This window comes from Doryrhamphus excisus, linkage group LG1 (genome assembly GCF_037039965.1).
Source record: "Doryrhamphus excisus strain RoL-2023G ecotype Guam linkage group LG1, RoL_Dexc_Guam_v1.1, whole genome shotgun sequence".
Taxonomy (NCBI): Eukaryota; Metazoa; Chordata; class Actinopteri; order Syngnathiformes; family Syngnathidae; genus Doryrhamphus; species Doryrhamphus excisus.
Window position 1 is genome coordinate 2,440,385 of NC_136357.1, and position 23,058 is coordinate 2,463,442.

The 23,058-nt window shown below is 39.9% G+C and overlaps 1 protein-coding gene across 10 annotated transcripts in view; it reads right to left on the minus strand.

Annotated features, from left to right (window-relative positions):
- brsk2a (BR serine/threonine kinase 2a) overlaps nucleotides 1–23,058 on the minus strand; it is a 209,072-nt gene that overhangs the window by 74,826 nt on the left and 111,188 nt on the right. For all 10 annotated transcript variants that reach the window (XM_058075839.2, XM_058075840.2, XM_078793369.1 and 7 more), the window contains exon 2: nucleotides 1,587–1,681. In XM_058075839.2, the coding sequence (XP_057931822.2) occupies nucleotides 1,587–1,681 (95 nt within the window). The remainder of the gene's footprint in view (nucleotides 1–1,586; nucleotides 1,682–23,058) is intronic.

Below are 23,058 nucleotides of genomic sequence, written 5' to 3' on the forward strand. Positions count from 1 at the left end.
TTCTCCCTTTTATTCACAACCTGAGAGATATCTCACAATTTTGGGGGTTTTAACTCATTCGCTACCAAATACGTACTTTTCAATCAGACGTAATGACCTATTTATATGTTTTTATGTTTTTTGCGAGAGAGGTACAAAGAGATGATGATGAAACTCTACAATGTTTGAAGCAGTTTTAAGTGGAAAACAGAAGTGCATTTTATAAGAACTCGGCCTGTATCTTCCCCATTGAAATCCATGCTCAGTAGCAACCAGGAAGTGAAAAGGCATCTTGCCGTGTTGCGCCAAGGGGGTTACGTATTGAAGAGAAATTTTAACACATGCACGCGTGCACAAACACAGTTGAGTTGCAAAAATTGTAAATTTTTGACAATTTGAATACCCATCAAATTGAAAATTGTCAATAGTTTATAACAAAAGTGTTATTTTCATGTAAAAAAAAACTATTTTTTGTGTTGTTGTTTATGACCTTTTGGCTGAACATATATATGATTAAATTTGGGTTGAAGTGAAAGTTTTCACAAATAGACATTTTTTTCTTCCTTTTTTGTTAAAAACTGATATTTTGTTGAAACTTACCTATGTTCTAATGCTGATTACTAAAGAACGCAAAAAGGTAGAAACAATTTTGTCTGTGTGTGGAGGCGGCAGACAAGGCAAGTATATATGCATAGATATTATGCATATCATATCGCTTATATGCATATATTATGGCAGTATATGGAAGTATATGGAAGGACCTTGTGACACCCCTCGTTCAGGCAAACATTTTGTAATGCTCAACAATAAACACAATGCATATTCTAAAGTTAGTAGCTAGTTCCTGACTATGAAAATACCATATAGGTATACTCATATAGGCAATATTGTTTTCAAAAGCTGCCAAGTGACCAACAGGGGCGAAAAAAAAAAGGTCTGTGCCCTGAGGGGGGGGGGGGGGGGGGCGGGGGACAGAAAATACCACTGGTATAGAGTATTTTTGAGAGGTTCACTCTGAGGTGCTGTAACATCGCTTGTCAAGTGAGAGCGCATTTGTCACAATTTTCAAACATTGTTTTAGCCCAGAGCTCCAAGGACTCGCCTGTCGTGCCTGCTCACAAACAGCAGGTTTGCAAGTAGTCTCAGTATTGAGGAGGACATGATTGCATAACCATCAGGGAGGCATGACAGAGGCGTCTGATCATCCCAAATTTATTCTGCAGAGTGACAAGCAACACGCACCCAGTCATAAAGAACTATCCTCAAAAGAGAGAACAAGGCGTCCTGCAATAGAGGACACCGCCTTCTGATCTGCACATCAGCCCCTCAGTCTGGGAGTTCATGCAAAGATTTAGAAGTAACTATATGCGCTATAAGCCATGACAAGTCTTTCACGATGTGCCAACTATTGAGAAAACAAAGTCAAATCAAATATATTCACAGTGGACGCAGTCTGTAGAACTACCCATCCATATAGTATACCACTTATCCTGTTCAGGGTCCCAGCAGGTCCTGGAGTCTCAGTAAGACTTGGACTGTCACAATAATAAGGACACTTGTGAGTTGACACCATGTCACTTATGTCAACTACCTTACCAACAACTTACCTTCATTAATACGGACTCGCTGAGTTTCTCACGGTTGACAATCTTTATGGCGACTTTCTGGCACGTTACACAATGAACTCCGAGCTTGACCAATCCTACAAAACAAACAAAACACATCATTAAGTACAGTGTTCAAAAGTGTTAACATAAATAAAAGATAACGGATGATCACCGTGAAGTAGTAAAGTAATATTACGATGTGTGAAGACATTGTTTATTGACCACACTGATGTAAAACGGCTTGTGACTTAGTCCATATTAGTATAACCGACTTCATAAGTGTAGTGACACTTCCTTAAATGGCTCTGTGGGTTTTATTTGGATCATAAAGGCAGCAGAAGAGTGGGCCATTTGTGTTATTGATTCCTATACTGTACCAAGTAGCTGCAATGCAGTTGTGCTGTGTTTGCTAAAACGCTGTCCAAGGTACTGCACAGCCACAGCCAACATGCACACACAGTTAAACAGAGCCAAGAGTGAATGAATTGAAATGAAGCTACCAGAAGAATAAGTCATGATGACACTTTAAAGCTTAAGTGGAGACGCAACCCTTCACTTGAAAAGACTTGAGTGTTTCTCAACCTGCGGGTGTTCCGATGCTTTTCCACGCTGGCTTTAGAATCCACAGGACGTTGAAACTGAACTAAATCCTGTGATTTGCTACACGAAGAAAATTCGAGTGTGTCTGCGCTGCCTTAATAAATGTTCTCAGACACAAACAAAGTGGAAAACTGCTGTGGACAACTACATGGGTGTACAGTTACAGTGGAACCAAGTGATGTGCGGGCATGACTTTTGGCGTGTTTGGCAAAGGAAAAACACGACAAAAGCGACTCAATCCATTTTCTGATCCAGGAATGATTTGGAGCTGCACTCAAATTCTAAAAATCGAAATTTAAATGCTTCAATAACCTAACAAAAACTATAATGTAACCCATGTTTTTTTAGTAGACTACATAGTATATACAGTATATTATATACATAAATATATACAGTATTTTATAAATACAATGTACGGTCTGGGGCTGCAAGGCGGTCTCACAGCTAGGAAACCCGAGTTCAATTCCACCCTCGGCCGTCTCTGTGTGGAGTTTGCATGTTCTCCGGGTACCCCGGTTTCCTCCCACATTCCAAAAACATGCTAGGTTAATTGGCGACTCAAATTGCCCATAGGTATGAATGTGAGTGTGAATGGTTGTTTGTCTATATGTGCCCTGTGATTGGCTGACCACCAGTCCAGGGTGTACCCCGCCTCTCAACTGAAGACAGCAGGGATAGGCTCCAGTGCCCCCCCGCGTGACCCTCGTGAGGATAAGCAGTAGAAAATGAATGAATGACTATTTCCCAATGTCTAGGTTTTTGAAAAATTTTGCACGTAACAAATTTGACCATTTGCTCTGTGTTGTGTCATTTTGCACAGTGTCCAAACCAACAAAGGGCGTTGGTGACTCAGTGTCCCTGAATGAATGTGAGTGTGAATGGTTCTTTGTCTATATGTGCCCTATGATTGGCTGACGACCAGTCCAGGGTGTACCCCACCTCTCACCCAAAGACAGCCGGGATAGGCTCCAGCACCCCCGCGACCCTCATGAGGATAAGCGGTAGAAAATGCATGAATGAATATTTCCCAATGTCTAGGTTTTTGTACAATTTTGCGCATAACAAATTTGACCATTTGCTCTGTGCTGTGTCATTTCGCACAATGTCCAAACCAACAAAGGGCATTGGTGACTTAGTGTCCCTGAATGAATGTGAGTGTGAATGGTTGTTTGTCTATTTTTGCCCTGTGATTGGCTGGCCACCAGTCCAGGGTGTACCCCGCCTCTTGCCTGAAGACAGCTGGGATAGGCTCCAGTGTCCCACGCTACCCTCATGAGGATAAGTGTTAGAAAATGAATGAATGAATATTTCCCAATGTCTAGGTTTTTGCACGTAACAAATTTGATCATTTGCTCTGTGCTGTGTCATTTCGCACAGTGTCCAAACAAACAAAGGACTCAGTGTCCCTGAATGAATGTGAGTGTGAATGGTTTTGTCTATATGTGCCCTGTGATTGGCTGACGACCATATATATGTATTCTTGAATATCGCTAATGTTTGATATCAAATGCTAACTTGACATAATACATGAACTGAGTGTCCTAATGAACGCTACGTAGCTTGACTGACATATTACCAGGTTATGTACACAACTATTGAGGAATTAAGTGCAATTATCTTTATTGCCATATTCAATGTAAAAAGAAATAGTTGTTGGCTTTGTTATTAAAACAAAAATATCAGTAGCTTATTTAAGTATTTGCGCAAACATGCAAATCTACACTGGAGTTGAAGAGTTTTATTTGTATTGTTAAGATTTTGGTGCATTTGAATTCTCTCTGGGGAGGAAAACAAAAACCTGTGTATTTATGTTGTGCTTGAATGTCTCAGTTTGGTATAAACATGGCCGGGGGCAAACACACACACACACAGTCACACACTCCACTTTAACAGTTTTTATTTACAACCATAGAACAATACTCAGAGACACCGAACTGAGTTTGCAACTCCACAGAATCAGCAAGTCCATCAATCTCTCCTCTCCTTCACCCCCCCTCCAAAAAAATAAAAAATCAATGGCTTCACACACTATTTCTTTTCCATGTACTTATATGCGGAATGATACATAGTACATGGCGTCGCTGCTGGTGGAAGGATCCACACTTCACCGAGCAACACAACAGTTGCTGACGCTCAGTTTCATTCAGTAATTGTATTGGTGGGAGATTTGAGTGGGCGTCCCGGGAGGGGGGAGGTGGGGACGGGCGGCTATTCATCACAACGTCTGGGTTGATTGATGACATTTTAGTATTATTATTGAAGTTTCTGTATCCTGGCCTGAGCGTGAATCATTTCTTCAGCAGAGCAACCTCGCAACTCTACTCGCTTCTCCTCGGATGACTTGTCGGTATTAACATTTGGCTGGTAGTCTAATGACGAACTTGTGAACTGACACACAAATTTGCAGAGGTGTTTCTGCAAACAGCGCTGTCTATTTTAAGCTGTGGAGTTGCTATGGGAGTTAGCAGACACGTGTTGAGTCTGTTTACACTCATTTTCTTCCTAATGCAGTTAAGAATAACTGAGTCGAGAGAGAGAGGACTTTTTGTCACTCGTGAACTTGTTAGAACGCTTTCTGTTGCCGCTTTCATTAAAAAAAAAAAGTGGTCAATTGATTATTGAACTTCTAGGTAGGAATGAAAGCGGACCATGACCGTGAGCCGACTTTGACCAACCATTGAACCGCTACTCCTTCGCATTGAGAGGAGCCAGATGAGGTGACATGGGCATCTGGTTAGGACGCCTTCTGGACGCCTCCCTGGGGAGGTGTTCAGTTGGACACGTTGGAGAGACTATGTCTCGGGATCCATGTTAGAATAAAATGTAGATAGAACAAATATAGTATTAGTTATCACTTATATCCATTTGCTTAGACAATAGAAAGTGTTTGAATGTGCTGAAGAAGGAAGGTTCCCGTGACCCTGATCAGAGACCCCCAGCGACCCCCAGGTCCTGGAGGTGCCTGGATGCGCCAACAGCGACCCTGCAGATGCTCATGTTAATCCTGTAAGAATGTGCCAAGATAAGAACTCATAAAACAATAAAAGTAATTACTCTCACATACACACACACACACACATATACAAACAAATACAGCTCGTGCAACTGCCTTCCCCCCCCTTAGAGTTGCACGACCATGTAGTAGGGACCCCCGAGTGTGAACTGCATATTGGGTATGTGGTTTCACTCTCCTCGTTGCGAGTAACTTTGAATATTGTTATATTGTCTTTTCTGTATTTCTGTATTTAAGTGTTTTTAAAAGTGTCACAGGAGTTTGAACCTGACAATCCACCAGGAGGAGCTGGACTGAGTGGCCGTGGAGAGGACCAACCTGCTTGGACCCAACCTTGTATAAGAAGTAGAAGACGGATGGATTGATCCCATGAAGGAAATAAATGTATGTCTCTCAAACAAACCCAAATACACAAACAAAGAGTGTTTTTTAAGTTTCACGTCGGTCACTACAAAATGTTTAATGTGGAATAGGAATATTACTGGACAGCTTCATTTCCATCTGGAAATATACAAGGGAGGGGAGCCCAGGATAAAAAAGCTCCACTCGCGCGCCTCTCCCGCTTTCAATCTTGAGCTTTGAGAAGCCCTAAGCCAATGCAGGCAGATGGTAGTAGCTTATGCTGGCTTAGCTTTCTCTCCCCAAGAGAGGGGCTGGCTCAGAGAAGCTCAATGCCCATAGACGCAGCTCTGTGAGCTGCTTTCCACCGCTGCTCTCTAACCCTGGATACTTGACGTGAGGGCTACGGCTCTTTCCCCGGGATCAAAGTTTGAAAGGAAACAAAAATGTGCTAACAGGGCTTATTACGTCAGCTTTTTCTGACCAGATGGAAAGCCCTCAAAGTAGTCTGTGGGAATCCCTTCATTCTTGGAAAAGGACATGAGCTGAATACCCATCATTAACCAAAACGTTGATGTGTATTTGTCATCATCCAGCCTCACTGGTGCCATGTGTATGCTGGAGCCTATCCCAGCTGTCTTTGGGCGGGGTACACCTTGGACTGGTGTGTGCAAGAATCACCAGTTGCTGTGTACTAAAGTAAGGGAATGTCAATGTCTGGAACAGAACTATGTCTCTAACCACATTCATCCATCCATTTGGGGTCGCAGGGTATGCTGGAGCCTATCCCAGCTGACTTCAAGCAGGACTGACTTAAGTTTGTGTGCTTCTTTAAGGGATTCTGTCATGTGTATACCGTATTTTCCAGACTATAAGTCACACTTTTTTTCATAGGTTGGCTGTTCCTGCGACTTATACTCCAGAGCGACTTATAAATGAAAAAATTGTTTATGTTACATAAACAATTTTCTGTTCATGTTTATTTTTTGTGTAAGTATATCTTATACATATTCAGCCTGTTCTATATTCTTTAATTAATTAAAATTATTTTTTAACTTTTTTTTATTAATTAACTTGCCTTCCAAGATGACTTAATGTTGGTTTTGGTCAATTAGTTTGTGAAATAAATTCATTCATTCATTCATTTTCTACCGCTTTTCCTCACGAGGGTCGCGGGGGTTGCTGGAGCCTATCCCAGCTGTCGCCAGCCAATCCCAGGGCACATATAGACAAACAACCATTCACACTCACATTCATACCTATGGACAATTTGGAGTCGCCAATTAACCTAGCATGTTTTTGGAATATGGGAGGAAACCGGAGTACCCGGAGAAAACCCACGCATGCACGGGGAGAACATGCAAACTCCACACAGAGATGGCCGAGGGTGGAATTGAACCCTAGTCTCCTAGCTGTGAGGTAAAATAAATTACCCGCAAAAAATGCGACTTATACTCCAGTTTTTTTTTTACCTAATTATGCATTTTTGTCCTTGACTTATAGTCCAGAAAATACGTCAATAATTGCCAAAAAGCATTGGAAATGTAATCAATACCCAGCCATGCAGGCATTGACAGTGCAGTGGTTGACTGAACTGACTTCCGTGCAGTCAATCAGGTCTTCTGCTGTTGTTAGTGTGCTTCACGCCTCCCTGCGAGTGGATGTTGTGTGATTTGTTCGAGCCGATAAATGCTTTCTTGCGGTTGAGCAATGCAAGGCCTGCTGCTTGCTGCAATTATGAAGTTAACACAAGTGTGTACTATGGATAGTGCGGTTCACTTCACATGGTCCACAATAAATTGTTTTACCCTTTGCCATCTTGTCTCTGACATAGTCATCTGCCAACGTTGGAGACTGTGGTACACTTCTAAAGGATTTGATTTTACCGTCCAACTGATGATTTTTTGCAGACAAACTGGTCACTTTTTTACTAATAGAAACACAAGCACAAAAGACTTCTTAGTGAGCAAAGGGATGTCTTCTAATAAGTACATTTTCAGCAATTTATGTAAGTGCTGTTTATGAAAACACAAAAGCATAAAAACATCTCCCATGCACAGCCATGCATGATGATTGCCTACTCTGTTTAGTCTACTTGTAAACCTCCAAAGCCTACCAAGATGAAGCAAAAAAAAAAAAAAAAAAAAACCATCAGTTGCAAAAAGCGGCCCAGACCAACAGAACAGCTTCAAAAGTCGGACGAGCAACATCGCCCTGGAGTGCTAGGAGGCACACTGACGCACGCATACAGAAACTGTTTACTTGGCCTCCTTGAAAGAAGACATTTGTACAACAGCCTCCTTATAATTAACTTCCCGCTCCAAGGTTCTCCTGACGAATACAACAGTAATGATATTTTACACTATTTTCCTCCCATATTTCATTACAAAGTCCAGATTCCACAATTATTGCACCCGTGTGTATAGAGGATCTATGAATGTAGGGACACTGAGTGGCTTCAAGTATGGTGTGAAATATAATCCTGCCTTCCTAATTCCGCACAGACGAGGCAGACAAGGTCAAGGAGCCCGTCGACAGGACCGGGAAGAAACAGAAGACCAAACAGCTGGGCACCCACCAGGGTGACCTTTTAAAGGCGGGGTTGCATCTGTGTTGCTATGGAGTTAGCTACGTGATGCTCGTATCACGGCACACATTATATGTTATAATACATTATATATACATAGCGCAGCAATCTATTTGGTAATGGTAATGGTTTTATTTCATTTGAACACGCATCAGATTACAATTGAGTGCATCCCATAATCAGTTCCCAGTTCCACATGTCCGAAAGGAGTAGGAAGAAGCAAAGCTTAGAAATCCTACCCCTCCATCTGGTACTTTTACAATCAGTAACTGTTACATTTGTTCACTTCATGCTTTCCATGATACAGTTTAAGGTTTTTATTTTTTTTATTTTTTTATTTGTGGAACTAGGTTTGGGCCATGTTGACTTTGGAGATAAAATTGAGCAAAAGAATATGAAAAAACAAAATGTCATGTTACATGTCATTCCTTTCACTCAATCATGTTTTTTTTTCAAAAATATATGAATATATTATGCTGTTTTGTGTCTGAATTCAGCCTATTTTGTCGAAAACGTAGGCAGATTTAAATTTCAAGAAACAATACAAGCAGTTGATGTTTGCTAAATACAAGGATGAAGAGTCTTGAACCAGTCATGATGTGCTATATATATCACTATATTGACACTTACTATGGTACCCATTATGGCATTGGATGCTCATATCACCTCCTACTTTGGTACGAGGTGCATTATAAAAATAAAAAAAACCTTAAACTATATTAGGAAAGCAGGAAGTGAACAAATGTAACAGTTACTGATTGTAAAAGTACCAGATGGAGGGGTAGGATATAATAAGCTTTGCTTCTTCCTACTCCTTTTGGACATGTGGAACTGTGAACTGATTATGTGATGCATTCAATTGTAATCTGATGCATGTTCAAATGAAATAAAACCATTACCATTGGTTTATTTCAAACTGGGACTGGAACTAAGAGTTATTTCATTAGTCGATTAATCTGAAGTTTGCTGTTTCGATTCGGCCCCAGATTAAAATACGTATTTGTGGACCAAACACAAACAGCGAGTGATTTGGACCGCAAAATATCAGAAAAGTGGCAAAAAAGTCCCTCACTCTTATCAAGAGTCAAAACTGATGTGAGTGAACATCCTGAAATCCGGAAAATGCAACAAAAATCGAGAGCTGTGAAGCATACAAGCAAATTCAAGAGTCAATTTTAAAAAGTTAAGCTCTGGTGCACTTCTGTGACATGAATGCTGCCAGTGTTTTTTTTGTTAGTTTTTTTCTAATTGTGGTTGCAGCATAATAATGTGTTTATTTTGTGTTATTTTCCTAATTGATGGTTTTGTGGGAATTTTTTTTTTTTGCCAACAGAACTCGGAAAAAGTGATGTTAAATGTTCAGCTATTATTAGTAATTGTTTTCGCATAATTTTCTCCATCCATCCATCCATTTTTTATTCTTGTCTCCATTATTGTCACTGGGGGTATGCTGGAGCCTATCCCAGTTGTGGGATCAGAGTATGAGCATGAGGCCTATCCTGCTCCTATCCTGACTGGTCGCCAGCCAATCACAGGGCACATATAGACAAACAACCATTCACACTCACATTCATACCTATGGACAACAGAGTACCCGGAAAAACCCACGCATGCACGGGGAGAACATGCAAACTCCACACAGAGATGGCCCAGTGGAGATTCAAACCCAGATCTTCCCAATCTCCTGACTGTGTGTCTGGAACGGATTAATTGGATTTTCATTATTTTCTATGGGAAAATGTGCTTTGGTTAGAGTCCGTTTTGGTTTGAGTTGGACCTTCTGGAATGGATTAATGCCGTTAACCAAGGTACCACTGTATATACATTTATCTCGTTGTGGTTTTGTATATTGCGTTCCTTTTTTTGAAGAAGCAATCTCCCCCATTAACTTGATCAAGTCAGCGATATCGTTTCTCACTAGAATCTCACTGCCTAGATGTCGTTACAAATTCAAAATATTCCTCTCTCATTTCTGTCCTGAAGTGATAGGAGGCTCAGACCACAGAGTCAAACGACTGTGACACTGTCAGAGGAATATACTGTGAAAATCCCAAAACGGGAACATCAGAGCAAACATGAATGAAGACATCACATGCAGATAACGGAGAGAGATGAGATGGCGTCGGGGTATTGCATGACCATGTGGACGGTGCAAGGGGAGGGAGACAAACTGGTTACCGTAGATAAACAACGATAACAGGGGATACTGAGTCAAAACATGGACAGAAAGCGAGGCAGAGGAGGACAAGTCAGGGAGACTCAGATCTATTTTTAATGCCACTGACTGGGGATCAGCAAAAGGAATGTATAATTACAGCCTCATGAATAATACAAGCCGGCATCTTTTAATTAGCCACACTAGGCACACTGCAGCAAACGTGGTTGATGGGACAAACACATGCATACGCACGTGGACATCACACACATTCCTGCACAGTATATGCACAGAGACGAAAAAGGATGGCTGGAGATACGAGGCTATTAGCGCTTGTAGAGTATGATCAGTATGCATGCTAAACGTATTGCTAATGCGGCGGGCTCCTCCTGGGAGGCTGGAGTGAAATCAAGAGGTAAAAATGATGAAGTAAAAAGTGCTTAGCAATGACTTTCTGACAGACTGAGTAAGAGCAGCACCTCGACACAGTCTGCTTGTCATGTGTCGGATAAGAATGGACTTTAATGTCTCGGCTACTAAACACATCAGCGACTGATATATGCTGGTGGTGACTGTGATTTGTGCAGAACAGTACAAAAGACGGAAATTATTTCAGCTTAAAAAGCTAGGCAAGAAGCTCCCCATAAGAAGAGGCCATTTCACAAAGCGGTCGTGCGGTCAGGCGAGCCAGTTATTCGTCTATTGAACTGTTATAAATGAATTTTCTGTAGTATTCCAACCATTCCAAACACTTTAATTATAAATTGCTGAATTTGATTGGACACATTTGTAAGTTAAATAAAAGGCAAATAAAGTAAAGAAACAAAAAAGTGATTTTATTTTGAAAAGTACATATAACTCTCATATTAAGTAATTAACTCCTATTAACTCTTTAACAAGATCTCAGTGTAAAGACTGGTCATCTCGTTTCATATTATCTACACACTGTATTGTATATAACTCTGGGAAAAAACTGTTGATTTTGTTAATACTTGGGTTGTTTATATTGTTTATTTTTCTATATTGTGTATTTTGTACTGCTTAACTGACTCTGTACTCTTGCTGCTGTGCAATACAAATTTCCCCACTGTGGGACGAATAAAGGCATATCTTAATCTTAATCTTAATCTTAATGCAATTCTGTTTCATTACGTTTTAAAAATTAAATCAGTTCTGGCGCTGCGAGGTCGTCCGGTCGATTTTGGTTTCAATGCAGATCCAGTAGCTCTGAAGTTGGTAACGCATAACAATATGGTGTTTCCAGCTGGTAAGGGATCAGGTCTACCAAGATTGAAGTGCAAACGGAGATTGAAGTGCTCGTTGTGTTGCAGTTACAGATTTGTTTGAACGGAAAAAGAAACTGAAAAAGAAACGAAAAACGATGGCATTATAAAGAAACAAAGCAAAATTGCATTATATGAAAAAAATGGCATTATATTTACATTTTGAAAATAAAAATACTTTTTGGTTTTACTTTATTTGCCTTTTATTTAACCTACAAATATGTCAGATCATTTTGCAACCTTGCAACCCTGTACAAGGCCGAGACCTAAAATGAGGCTGTGGCGAGTGCATGAGTCGAGCCAATTGTCCTAGCGTACTGAGCTAGTATAATATTTGCAGAAACACTTACTACTTATTATAAACCATATAAAATACAGAGAAATGTCATATGTTTGTGAAAGGGCAGGGACGTGCATGAGCTGGAAGATGCACGTCGACACCGTACTTCTACAGAAAGGAAATGTAAGCGTGTTTTTTGTTTATTTTTTGTCTGTAAAAATGCATAAACAGCAGTACCAGCTCGATTTGGAATTGGATTTGGAACATGCAAGATATTTTTATGCTCTGCTGAATGAATGAATGAATGCAACTGCCAAGATGGAGGATTATAAATCCATGCTAAAAAGCGTATACACATTGGACTTTCAGACAAAACAGGAGGTGATCAGACTTTTACAACAAAGTATCAGAGCACAGGACACATCTATTCCATATACGAATAAAACATTATATTGCACTTGATCTTCGAAACGTATTAATCTACATTGATTCATTGTGCCGCTGTCTCAAAGGTTGTTATCTTTCTGTCTGCTTTATTTTCCGAGCATTATTGCAAACCTACAACATGTTTCTTGTCATTCCAAGGCACCATTCATACATATGAAATAACACAAATGGTTCGGTGATGATTATCAATCAGTCAGTTCTCTGATGGCCTCAATTGCGAGGTAAAGCGTGCGTGTGTTCATCAGAGAAGCTATTTTCAACTGCACGAGAAATTATTACATGACTCACGCCTATTTCACTCCTGTGACTATACCTTGTTTTATCCTGGTGCCATTTTGTAGTGCGGTAGCGTTTTTGTATCCTTGTTAACACATCTTTATGCAGTACTCCTCCTGTTCAAACCGAAGGATCGTTTACAGTATTATGTAATACATTCCTTCAGCGTGTCCAGAAGTCCAACCTTTTGTGCTATAGCTAGCATCCTCCTCTGCCGTTTGGGTGCAGAACATTTCACGGACATTGTGGTTTTTTCTCGAGGAGAAAGTTGCAAACATACAAAGACTACAAGCTAGCAAGCAAGCAAGTGACGATGAAACAGGTCAAAGCGGTACAAAGGAGACTGATTAGCAATGGTTTACAGCCAATCAGGACATAAGAAGAAGACACTGGGCGGTGCAGACAGAAATTGCATAAAAATTGCATGCAAAAAAAGTCAGTCAATTCTCTGATGGCCTCAATTGCGAGGTAAAGCGTTGTTGTATTCATCAGAGAAGCTATTTTCAACTGTACATGACTCACGCCTATTTCACTCCTGTGACTATACCTTGTTTTATCCTGGCGCCATTTTGTAGTGCGGTAGCGTTTTTGTATCCTTGTTAACACATCTTTATGCAGTACTCCTCCTGTTCAAACCGAAGGATCGTTTACAGTATTATGTAATACATTCCTTCAGCGTGTCCAGAAGTCCAACCTTTTGTGCTATAGCTAGCATCCTCCTCTGCCGTTTGGGTGCAGAACATTTCATGGACATTGTGTTTTTTTTTCTCCAGGAGAAAGTTGCAAACATACAAAGACTACAAGCTAGCAAGCAAGCAAGTGACGATGAAACAGGTCAAAGCGGTACAAAGGAGACTGATTAGCAATGGTTTACAGCCAATCAGGACATAAGAAGAAGACACTGGGCGGTGCAGACAGAAATTGCATAAAAATTGCATGCAAAAAAAGTCAGTTCTCTGATGGCCTCAATTGCGAGGTAAAGCGTTGTTGTATTCATCAGAGGAGCTATTTTCAACTGTACATGACTCACGCCTATTTCACTTCTGTGACTATGCCTTGTTTTATCCTGGTGCCATTTTGAAGTGCGGTAGCGTTTTTGTATCCTTGTTAACACATCTTTCTGCAGTACTCCTCCTGTTCAAACCGAAGGATCGTTTACAGTATTATGTAATACATTCCTTCAGCGTGTCCAGAAGTCCAACCTTTTTGTGCTATAGCTAGCATCCTCCTTTCATGGACATTGTGGTTTTTATCGAGGAGAAAGTCCACAAGCTAGCAAGCAAGCAAGTGACCATGAAACAGGAGACACGATAGGACGGTACAAAGGAGACTGATTAGCAATGGTTTACAGCCAATCAGGACATACGAAGAACACTGAGGACACTGGGCGGTGCAGACAAAAATTGCATAAAAATTGCATACAAAAAAAATCAGTCAGTTCTCTGATGGCCTCAATTTCGAGGTAAAGCGTGCGCGTATTCATCAGAAAAGCTATTTTCAACTGCTATCATTACCTGTCTGATAATATGAACCACTTGTGACTGTTTAATAGACAACAAATACTGTTGCATTTGTCAGGCGAGGGGGTTATCGATAAGATCAATCAACAATTGCTTTATCGAACAAAACAGGTTTCTGTCAGTTATGATGATAAACAAGAACGTTGCAGGTAAATCAAAATATATCCACTTGTCAACTGTCGCACACATACCCAAAGCCCTCCTGACGTGTTCACGGCAACAGTCGACTCCAAAGTAATCAGTGCCTCACCAGCCATGACCCTCGTTGTGTATCACTGTTGTGTACATTTGACACAACTTCATTATCAAACAGGGATCAATCAGCGTCCTACAAGACAACTTCCGAACGGTAATGGAAACGGACGGCCGACGCTCAAACCACAAAAGCTACCTCTCCGCTCATCAAGAGCAGACGGGAAGCTTGATCCAAGTTGGAATGACACATCAAGACTGCGGCAGGATGTTATTTGCTTGTTATTTGGCAGGCTCCTATCCTCACATGTTCAGAGACTTCATTTGTAAGCTAATTTGTGGCTGGCAAAGACAAGTTTGAGGATGGGAGAGGATATTGGATGTAATCTGATGTCTCACTCCATCTTTGTTTGTTGATTGGATTAATTGGGAATGAGGGTGCTACAGCCCCAATGTCAAGAGCTTTAAAAAAATGGGAAATAGTAACCGTTCATTCATTCATTCATTTTCTACCGAGGGTCGCATGGGGTGCTGGAGGCTATGCCAGTTGTCTTCGGACTGGTGGCCAGCCAATCACGGCGCACATATAGACAAACAACCATTCACACTCACATTCCTACCTATGGACAATTTGGAGTCGCTAATTAACCTAGCATGTTTTTGGAATATGGGAGGAAACCGGAGTATCCGGAGAAAACCTACGCATGCACGGGGAGAACATGCAAACTCCACACAAAGATGGCCGAGGGTGGGATTGAACTCGGGTCTCATAGCTGTGAGGTCTGCACGCTAACCACTCGACTGCCGTGCAGCCGTGCAGCCCATAGTAACTGTTATTTTTACCTAAATAAAGCATAGCATTTGATTACACTGGTCCACTAGCAGAAGTAGTGAATCTTAATCTCACTAATAAAGAAAAAACAAACAACCATTCACACTCACATTCATACCTATGGACAATTTGGAGTCGCTAATTAACCTAGCATGTTTTTGGAATGTGGGAGGAAACTGGAGTACCCGGAGAAAATGCATACCCAAGCGGAAATTCCAACCCAGGTCTTCCCTATCTCCTGATTGTGTGGGAATGCTAACCACTCGTCCACCGTGCGGCCCTACATTCCAATACAATCATTTTGTCTCGAATTTTGACATAAAATATTTTATTTTCATTTGCAACGGTCTCTCTCTTGGAAGTAGACAAAATGCGTGCATGTACAGAAATTTCATAATTGACTTTCTTTGAAACTACAAAGCAGATAATTATAAGCAGCTGGTGGCCAACCTCCTGAAGTGCTACAAAGCCCTTGGCTGCGTATACTTTTTGCATTCCCGGCTAGATGTCTTTCCAATGAAGTGTGGAGAAGTAAGTGATGAGCACCGGGAAGGATTCCACCAGGACATTGCCGCCATGGAGAAAAATCGTTACTAAAAATCAAATACTAAATACTTTGTTGTTTTAAGTGATACTTTTGCTTGTTTTTCATCAGATATTCAATCACCTGATGTCTTAAGATATTTCTTGTTTATTTCTTTACAGATAAAACTTAAATATTTTCAACATATAAATGTTATTTTTAAGCAAAAATGCAATCTATTGATGTAAAGAAAATAATTAAATATATTGACTATATTAACTAAACAGCACAGTTATCAATTGATTTTCATTTTCATCTTATTAAAACTAATTATATTTAGCCACTTTAATCTCGGAAGCAGATCATATCCAACAATTTGCAGAACGGTGTTATCAATATTGTGGCGACAACACACAGGAAGTGATTAGAATCACAATGTGCTTTTATTGCAAGCAAGTAGCTTGACAACAGTGCTCAAACAGACAGTTTGAGCAGACAACAGATAATTCATTTAAGTTAACACATAACATAAATGAACTTTAATACGTAACCCCAACTCTAAAATATAAGTATATGTACAGCAATGAAATTATTATTATTGTTTTTGTAAGTAGCCCTTGTTAGATTGCACAGATGTACTGACTTTCTACATTATCATTAAATCCTGTATTAAAGGGTGGAAGTGCTCGGTCCCTTGCAGTTGCATGAGCATAATTACCTTTGGGCCAATATTTATCATGACACAATATTTGTAAAGCTAGAAGAGAGCATTTATTATTCATACCTGGAATTACATTGAGGTGTCAATATGCTGCACTGCCTTCGGTGAATCAAAAACATGACACACAATTTTGCATAGGCTTCTTGCTACATCTACATACTATAAACATTTATTTTTACCCACTTTGTAGAATTAACATCTGCGGTTTCATTTTTTTACCTCTTTTTACACCTTATGCTGAATCTTTTATACATGCATGGTGGCGGGGCATGATAAGTGCTTCTCATAGATTTACTTTTATGAGAGCTATGTTTCAATAAAATAAAAGCCTTCTGCTGAACATTATTTATACTGTTGAGTATTCCACCCTCAAAGGACCAAAAGTCTTTTTTATTTAACTTCTCATTTAATCATTTGCCTCGCGTCAGTAGGAGGCTGCTCTCCATATTCGTATGTTTATTTGTTGCGTTACACCGCAAATAATATTAGACTGTCACAAATACATTTGGTGCGACTTGGTCACACTTCATTGTACCTGTCCTGCCAGAGAATAAGAAAATGTAGCAGGAGAGATCAGTATTACCAACTTAGGAACGACTGAGTAATCAGACCTTGTGTTTTTACAAGCAACTAGCAACAAATATAGTCCAGAGGCTATTGTAGAGGCCTTTTCTCAGACAGGCATCAACATTTTCTCACCTATCTCTCTTGTATAAACACTCTCAAAGAAGTTCAAACCTGTGTTTTAATTTTAATGATTAAGCTTCAAGGTTGGACACAAGAAATTATTATGTGACGCACGCCTATTTCACTCCTGTGACCATGCCTTGTTTCATACTGGCGTAGCGTTTTTGTATCCTTGTTAACACATATTTCTGCAGTAAGTATTCCAAATATACAACATAAGGTGGCCAGACATATTTCAATATTGAACAAAGCAAAATTTGTTCTCAATCTGAAATCACTCCACACTCTTTATTGCTCTCTGGTTCTACCATATCTTACTTATTGTGTGGAAATATGGGCTAATAACTATAAAAGCAACCTTCACACGCTAAATGTACAGCAAAAAAGGTCAGTAAGGATAATTCATAATGCCGCTTAGAGAGAACATACTAACTCCTTATTTCTAAAATCACAAATACTCCAACTTGCTGATATAGTTCATCTTCAAACAGCTAAAATAATGCATAAGGCTAAAAATAACCAATTACCTAAAAATGTCATTCAATACTTCTCTACAAGAGAGGAGAAATATGATCTCAGGGAAGAAGTACATTTGAAACACTTCTATACTAGGACTACGTTAAAAAGCCATAGCATTTCAGTATGTGGAATCAAACTATGGAATGGATTGAGTAAGACCCTCAAACAATGCACAACGATGAGCCAATTCAAGAAACAATACAAGCAGTTGATGTTTGCTAAATACAAGGATGAAGAGTCTTGAACCAGTCATGATGTGCTATACACTATATTGACACTTACTATGGTACCCATTATGGCATTGGATGCTCATATTACCTTGTACTTCGGTACGAGGTACATTATTGAAAAAAAAAAAAAAACCTTAAACTGTATTATGGAAAGCAGGAAGTGAACAAATGTAACAGTTACTGATTGTAAATGAAATAATCATTATCATTACATTGTTCCTGTCTCCTCCAGCATCCACTAAATTTAACATGCAAATGATGGCGTCATTACCCAACCCAATACTGCCATAAATGGATCGCAGTCTTGTGGTATGATTTTTCATGCTATTGAGACACTAGTGGGACATCCACAAGGAAGCAGCGAAAGCCAACAGTGCAGACGATAAGAATGAGAGAAGTGTTGCTGGAGGTATTTAGGGTGGGAGGATGTGTTGGTAATCAGCCTCGCAACCATTGGTGGGGCTGTTGACATCTCTCTCAGGGAGTGGGTTAATTTGAGCATCTCTTCTGGCTAAATCAATGCGTCAGCGGCAGCTATCTCATTACACAAGCCACCGCTGCATCTCAATGAGGCAACAAGGGAATTTCTATTTGCCAACAAAAAGCCATACTATCTCTGTTTTTCACTCTTCTCTCCCATTCGGAGGCAAGATAGCTTCAATGCCTCCGTTAATGTCACTCAGTACCTTCATAGGAAAACTCTCTTCTTTCTGTTTTTCGTCTATCCTTTCTGGACATCCCCTTCTTTATCCACATTTCTCCCCCAGGGAACATCAGGAAGACATGGCTTTGCAGTTGCATCATGCAGTATTACCACAGCGTCAACGACTTTACAAAGTCTTATTAGTCGCTATGTCGCATGGTTGAAAAGGACCAAAACTTTACATTATTGTTCATTCATTCATTCATTTTCTACCGCTTTTCCTCACAAGGGGGTGCTGGAGCCTATCCAAGCTGTCTTCGAGCATGAGGTACACCCTGGACTGGTCGCCAGCCAACCACAGGGCACATGTAGACAAACAACCATTCACACTCACATTCATACCTATGGACAATTTGGAGTCGCTAATTAACCTAGCATGTTTTTGGAATGTGGGAGGAAACCGGAGTACCCGGAGAAAACCCACGCATGCACGGGGAGAACATGCAAACTCCACACAGAGATGGCCGAGAGTGGAATTGAACCCTGGTCTCCTAGCTGTGAGGTCTGCACGCTAACCACTCGACCGTTTAAGGTTTTATTGATTTAATTTAATTTAATTTAATTTAATTTAATTTAATTTAATTTAATTTAATTTAATTTAATTTAATTTAATTTAATTTAATTTAATTTAATTTAATTTAATTTAATTTAATTTAATTTAATTTAATTTAATTTAATTTAATTTTAGTTTACTTTAGTTTACTTTAGTTTACTTTAGTCATATAAGGACCATTCACCTGGTCGCCCTTAAATTATTGTTATTTATTCTAAATTTTTAAAATTATTTGTACAAATTACTGTTTATGCTGTACATTGTTGTTCATATTTAATGTAATCTATTTATTCTCCACATGATGATTTATGATTTATGATTTATGATTTATGATTTATGATTTATTTTTTATTTTTTATTTTTTATTTTTTATTTTTTATTTTTTATTTTTTATTTTTTATTTTTTATTTTTTATTTTTTATTTTTTTATTTTTATTATTTATTTTTATTATTTATTATTACACGGGAGCCAGGCAACAACATTTCGTTGGCAATTTCACTGCTGTGTTATTATGCAATGACAATAAAGAAAGTCTATGTCTATGTCTATGTCTATGTCTATGTCTATGTCTATGTCTATGTCTATGTCTATGTCTATGTCTATGTCTATGTCTATGTCTATGTCTATGTCTATGTCTATGTCTATGTCTATGTCTATGTCTATGTCTATGTCTATGTCTATGTCTATGTCTATGTCTATGTCTATGTCTATGTCTATGTCTATATCTATGTCCCCACTCTGGAATATTCAGATTCCTGTCCTGATCTGGATACTCGTCACCTCATGTGGAGCCAGTTCGAAGAAAACACGTTCAGATGTTTATTATTTGGTCGTTTTACTTACAGTTAAAATAGTTTTGCAAATGAAGTTTTCACCTCTATTCATGGACAAATTAGAGTCACCATTTAAAGTAATTTGAGTGTTTTTGGGATGTGGGTGGAAGCCAGAGAACCAGAAAAACATTTTAGAACATAACAGAAAACAAGTCAAAAATAAATAAATAAGTGTAGAAAACGAGGGCACTTCATGTGTCGATTTCACCTGGCCTTTTAAATGAACAAAGATTGATGTGCCAGGGAACGCCCTGGGAGGATACTGCCGGAATAGCAAAAGCAAAAAAAAGAGGGCTACGATGAATAAAAGAGAGGTGAAAAGAGGTTACTCGACACAATAAAAAAGGAAAAAGAGAGAATGACAAAGACGAGACTGACTAAAGGAAGATGGTGCAAGCATCTCGCCCATGTGTTGCACCACCGGGGTAACCGAGAGAGCAAAAAGACATCTGCTCAACATGGCTTCTGGGGGCTTTTACTCTGATGTCTCCCTGTCATCACATACAGGATGGCTGGAGAGCACACACGCAGAGAGCCTGAGTATACACTCCACACAGACATCACAGAGCTTGAGGTCTCTCCCTTTTCCCTCCGTCTCGTGTTCTTCCCAAAGAGAATCCACTGGTTAAACCATCCCTGCATTCCAGGAAGTAGAAGTGAACAACTTGATTTGGACGATGCGCTTCCTTGCAGGTTATTTTTAGGATACCAACCGGGTCCCAACCCATAGAAAAATAAGCTTCAGCACCTTTTGGTATGTCATTGCCTTAATAGCTGAGCAAGTGATCCTGGAGAAATGTAATTGATTAGACCAGGGGTCGGCAACCTTTACTATCAAAAAAGCTATTTTAGTCCCTCGACCAGTAAAGAAAAATAGACTGGAGCCGCAAAACATAATTCATTCATTCATTCATTTTCTACCGCTTTTCCTCACGAGGGTCGTGGGGGGTGCTGGAGCCTATCCCAGAAGCGGGGTACACCCTTGACTGGTGGCCAGCCAATCACAGGGCACATATAGACAAACAACCATTCACACTCACATTCATACCTATGGACAATTTGGAGTCGCTAATTAACCTAGCATGTTTTTGAAATGTGGGAGGAAACCGGAGTACCCGGAAAAACCCACACATGCACGGGGAGAACACGAAAACTCCACACAGAGATGCCCAAGTGAGAGATTCAAACCCATATTTTCCCAATCTCCTGACTGTGTATCTGGAACGGATTAATTAGATTTTCATTATTTTCGATGGGAAAATGTGCTTTGGTTAGAGTCTTTTTTGGTTTGAGTTGGACCTTCTGGAATGGATTAATGTTGTTAACCAAGGTACTTAACCTAGCAAGTTTTTGGAATGTGGGAGGAAACCGGAGTACCCGGAAAAACCCACACATGCACGGGAGAGAGAGATTCAAACCCATATTTTCCCAATCTCCTGACAGTGTGTCTGGAACGGATTAATTAGATTTTCATTATTTTCTATGGGAAAATGTGCTTTGGTTAGAGTCCGTTTTGGTTTGAGTTGGACCTTCTGGAATGGATTAACCAAGGTACTTAACCTAGCAAGTTTTTGGAATGTGGGAGGAAACCGGAGTACCCTGTGAAAACCCACGCATGCACGGGGAGAACATGCAGAACACGGCCGAGGATGGAATTGAACCCTGGTCTCCTAGCTGTGAGGTCTGCACGCTAACCACTCGTCCGCCGTGCAGCCTGCAAAATAAAATTAAAAAACAGTATCTTATAAACTTTCGAAAGCTTGAATCTTTCTTCATTTTAATAAGTTTTAACAGCAGAATACAGCAAATAGAAGTACAGTGTGTACGTACGTGTAATGGAAGCCAACTCATAGAGTGATGACATTTTGGTTAAACCTCAATACCTGACGCCTGAAGAAACGTTTTTTATTGATAAATTTTGATTGACTGCCAGATTTGGAAGGAATATTGGGGTACCAAAGTAGTTCAGAGTAGAAAAGGCAGAGTTGATCAAGTAGTCTTGCTAGTATAGAGTCTCATAGAAAGTCAGATTTTTGCGTATTGATGTGTATTTTCCCCATTTGGGTGTTAAAAAAAATAAGTCTCTAGAGCCGTGGGTTGCTGACCCCTGGATTAGCCTGTTAATTATGAAATTATGACATTGGTTTTCACAATCTGTGTTATCGTCCTCGTGGTTGTACTTTTCATTAAAGGTAAAAAAATATATATTGCAGCTGAGCGCAATACTTGTCATTGTCAATCGAATATTTTAGTAATTGAGTACTTTGGGTATTTTTTTCGAATAAACAAATCATCAGAAATATTTTTGCACGTTTAAAGAGCAAAATTCATAAGATATAGGCTTACAATGCAAATAGTGCAGTAGCCCATTAATTAACCCAACCTAGAAAAGAACAATAAGGGCCCAACTTCAGCACCTAACATATTTGTATTAGCCAATTAACTCGATCAAGTCTTTATTGGCATTTTTAAAATGTCACTGGCAGTGTAGTTGTCATGCAATTGGTTGCAAGGCTTATTGTAATCATGAACTTTTGGAACCTCTTGGTGTGACTTGACCCCCTTGGTGACAATCAGCTGGGAAAATACAGCAGTCATTAAAGCGATAATGACTGTCCAGACCAGTTTTAATGTATTGCTGAAACTGAAACTCCACACCCCCGTCCATTTGAGGTACTTTACGGTGATATAAAGCCAACCGATGAGTAAAACTGCATAAATCATTCCCAAGTGAATGTGGATCGGTAAGTCATGAAATCGACACTAGCGCCAATATCAATGCACAGTGGGTAGAAGGTGTTTTTAATATATCTTGGTAACACGGATGAGCATGTCATAGGAGCCTCGTGGAGGTGATCGGTCTGATGACATGCTTATCACACGCCGTACATCACCAGTCAGGAATCACTACAATGCCGTGATTTATAATGCACTTCTGTGATAGATGGATGGAACACCGTTTGGAAAAAACCTGGAAGCACCAATTGGCTTGTCAGTTCATGGCAAGAGCTTCGCTTATTCAGGTTTTTTTTTACCAATGAAGCGGAAATCCGTTTCAACAAAATCATCCCCTACATCCTCAACGCTTGTCCTTCCGGGGCTGGAGAGCCACTTGCCACGCATGTCTGAACAGCAAACGCCAATCAACCTGGCAGCGTGGAGGGTGGACAGTCCTCTC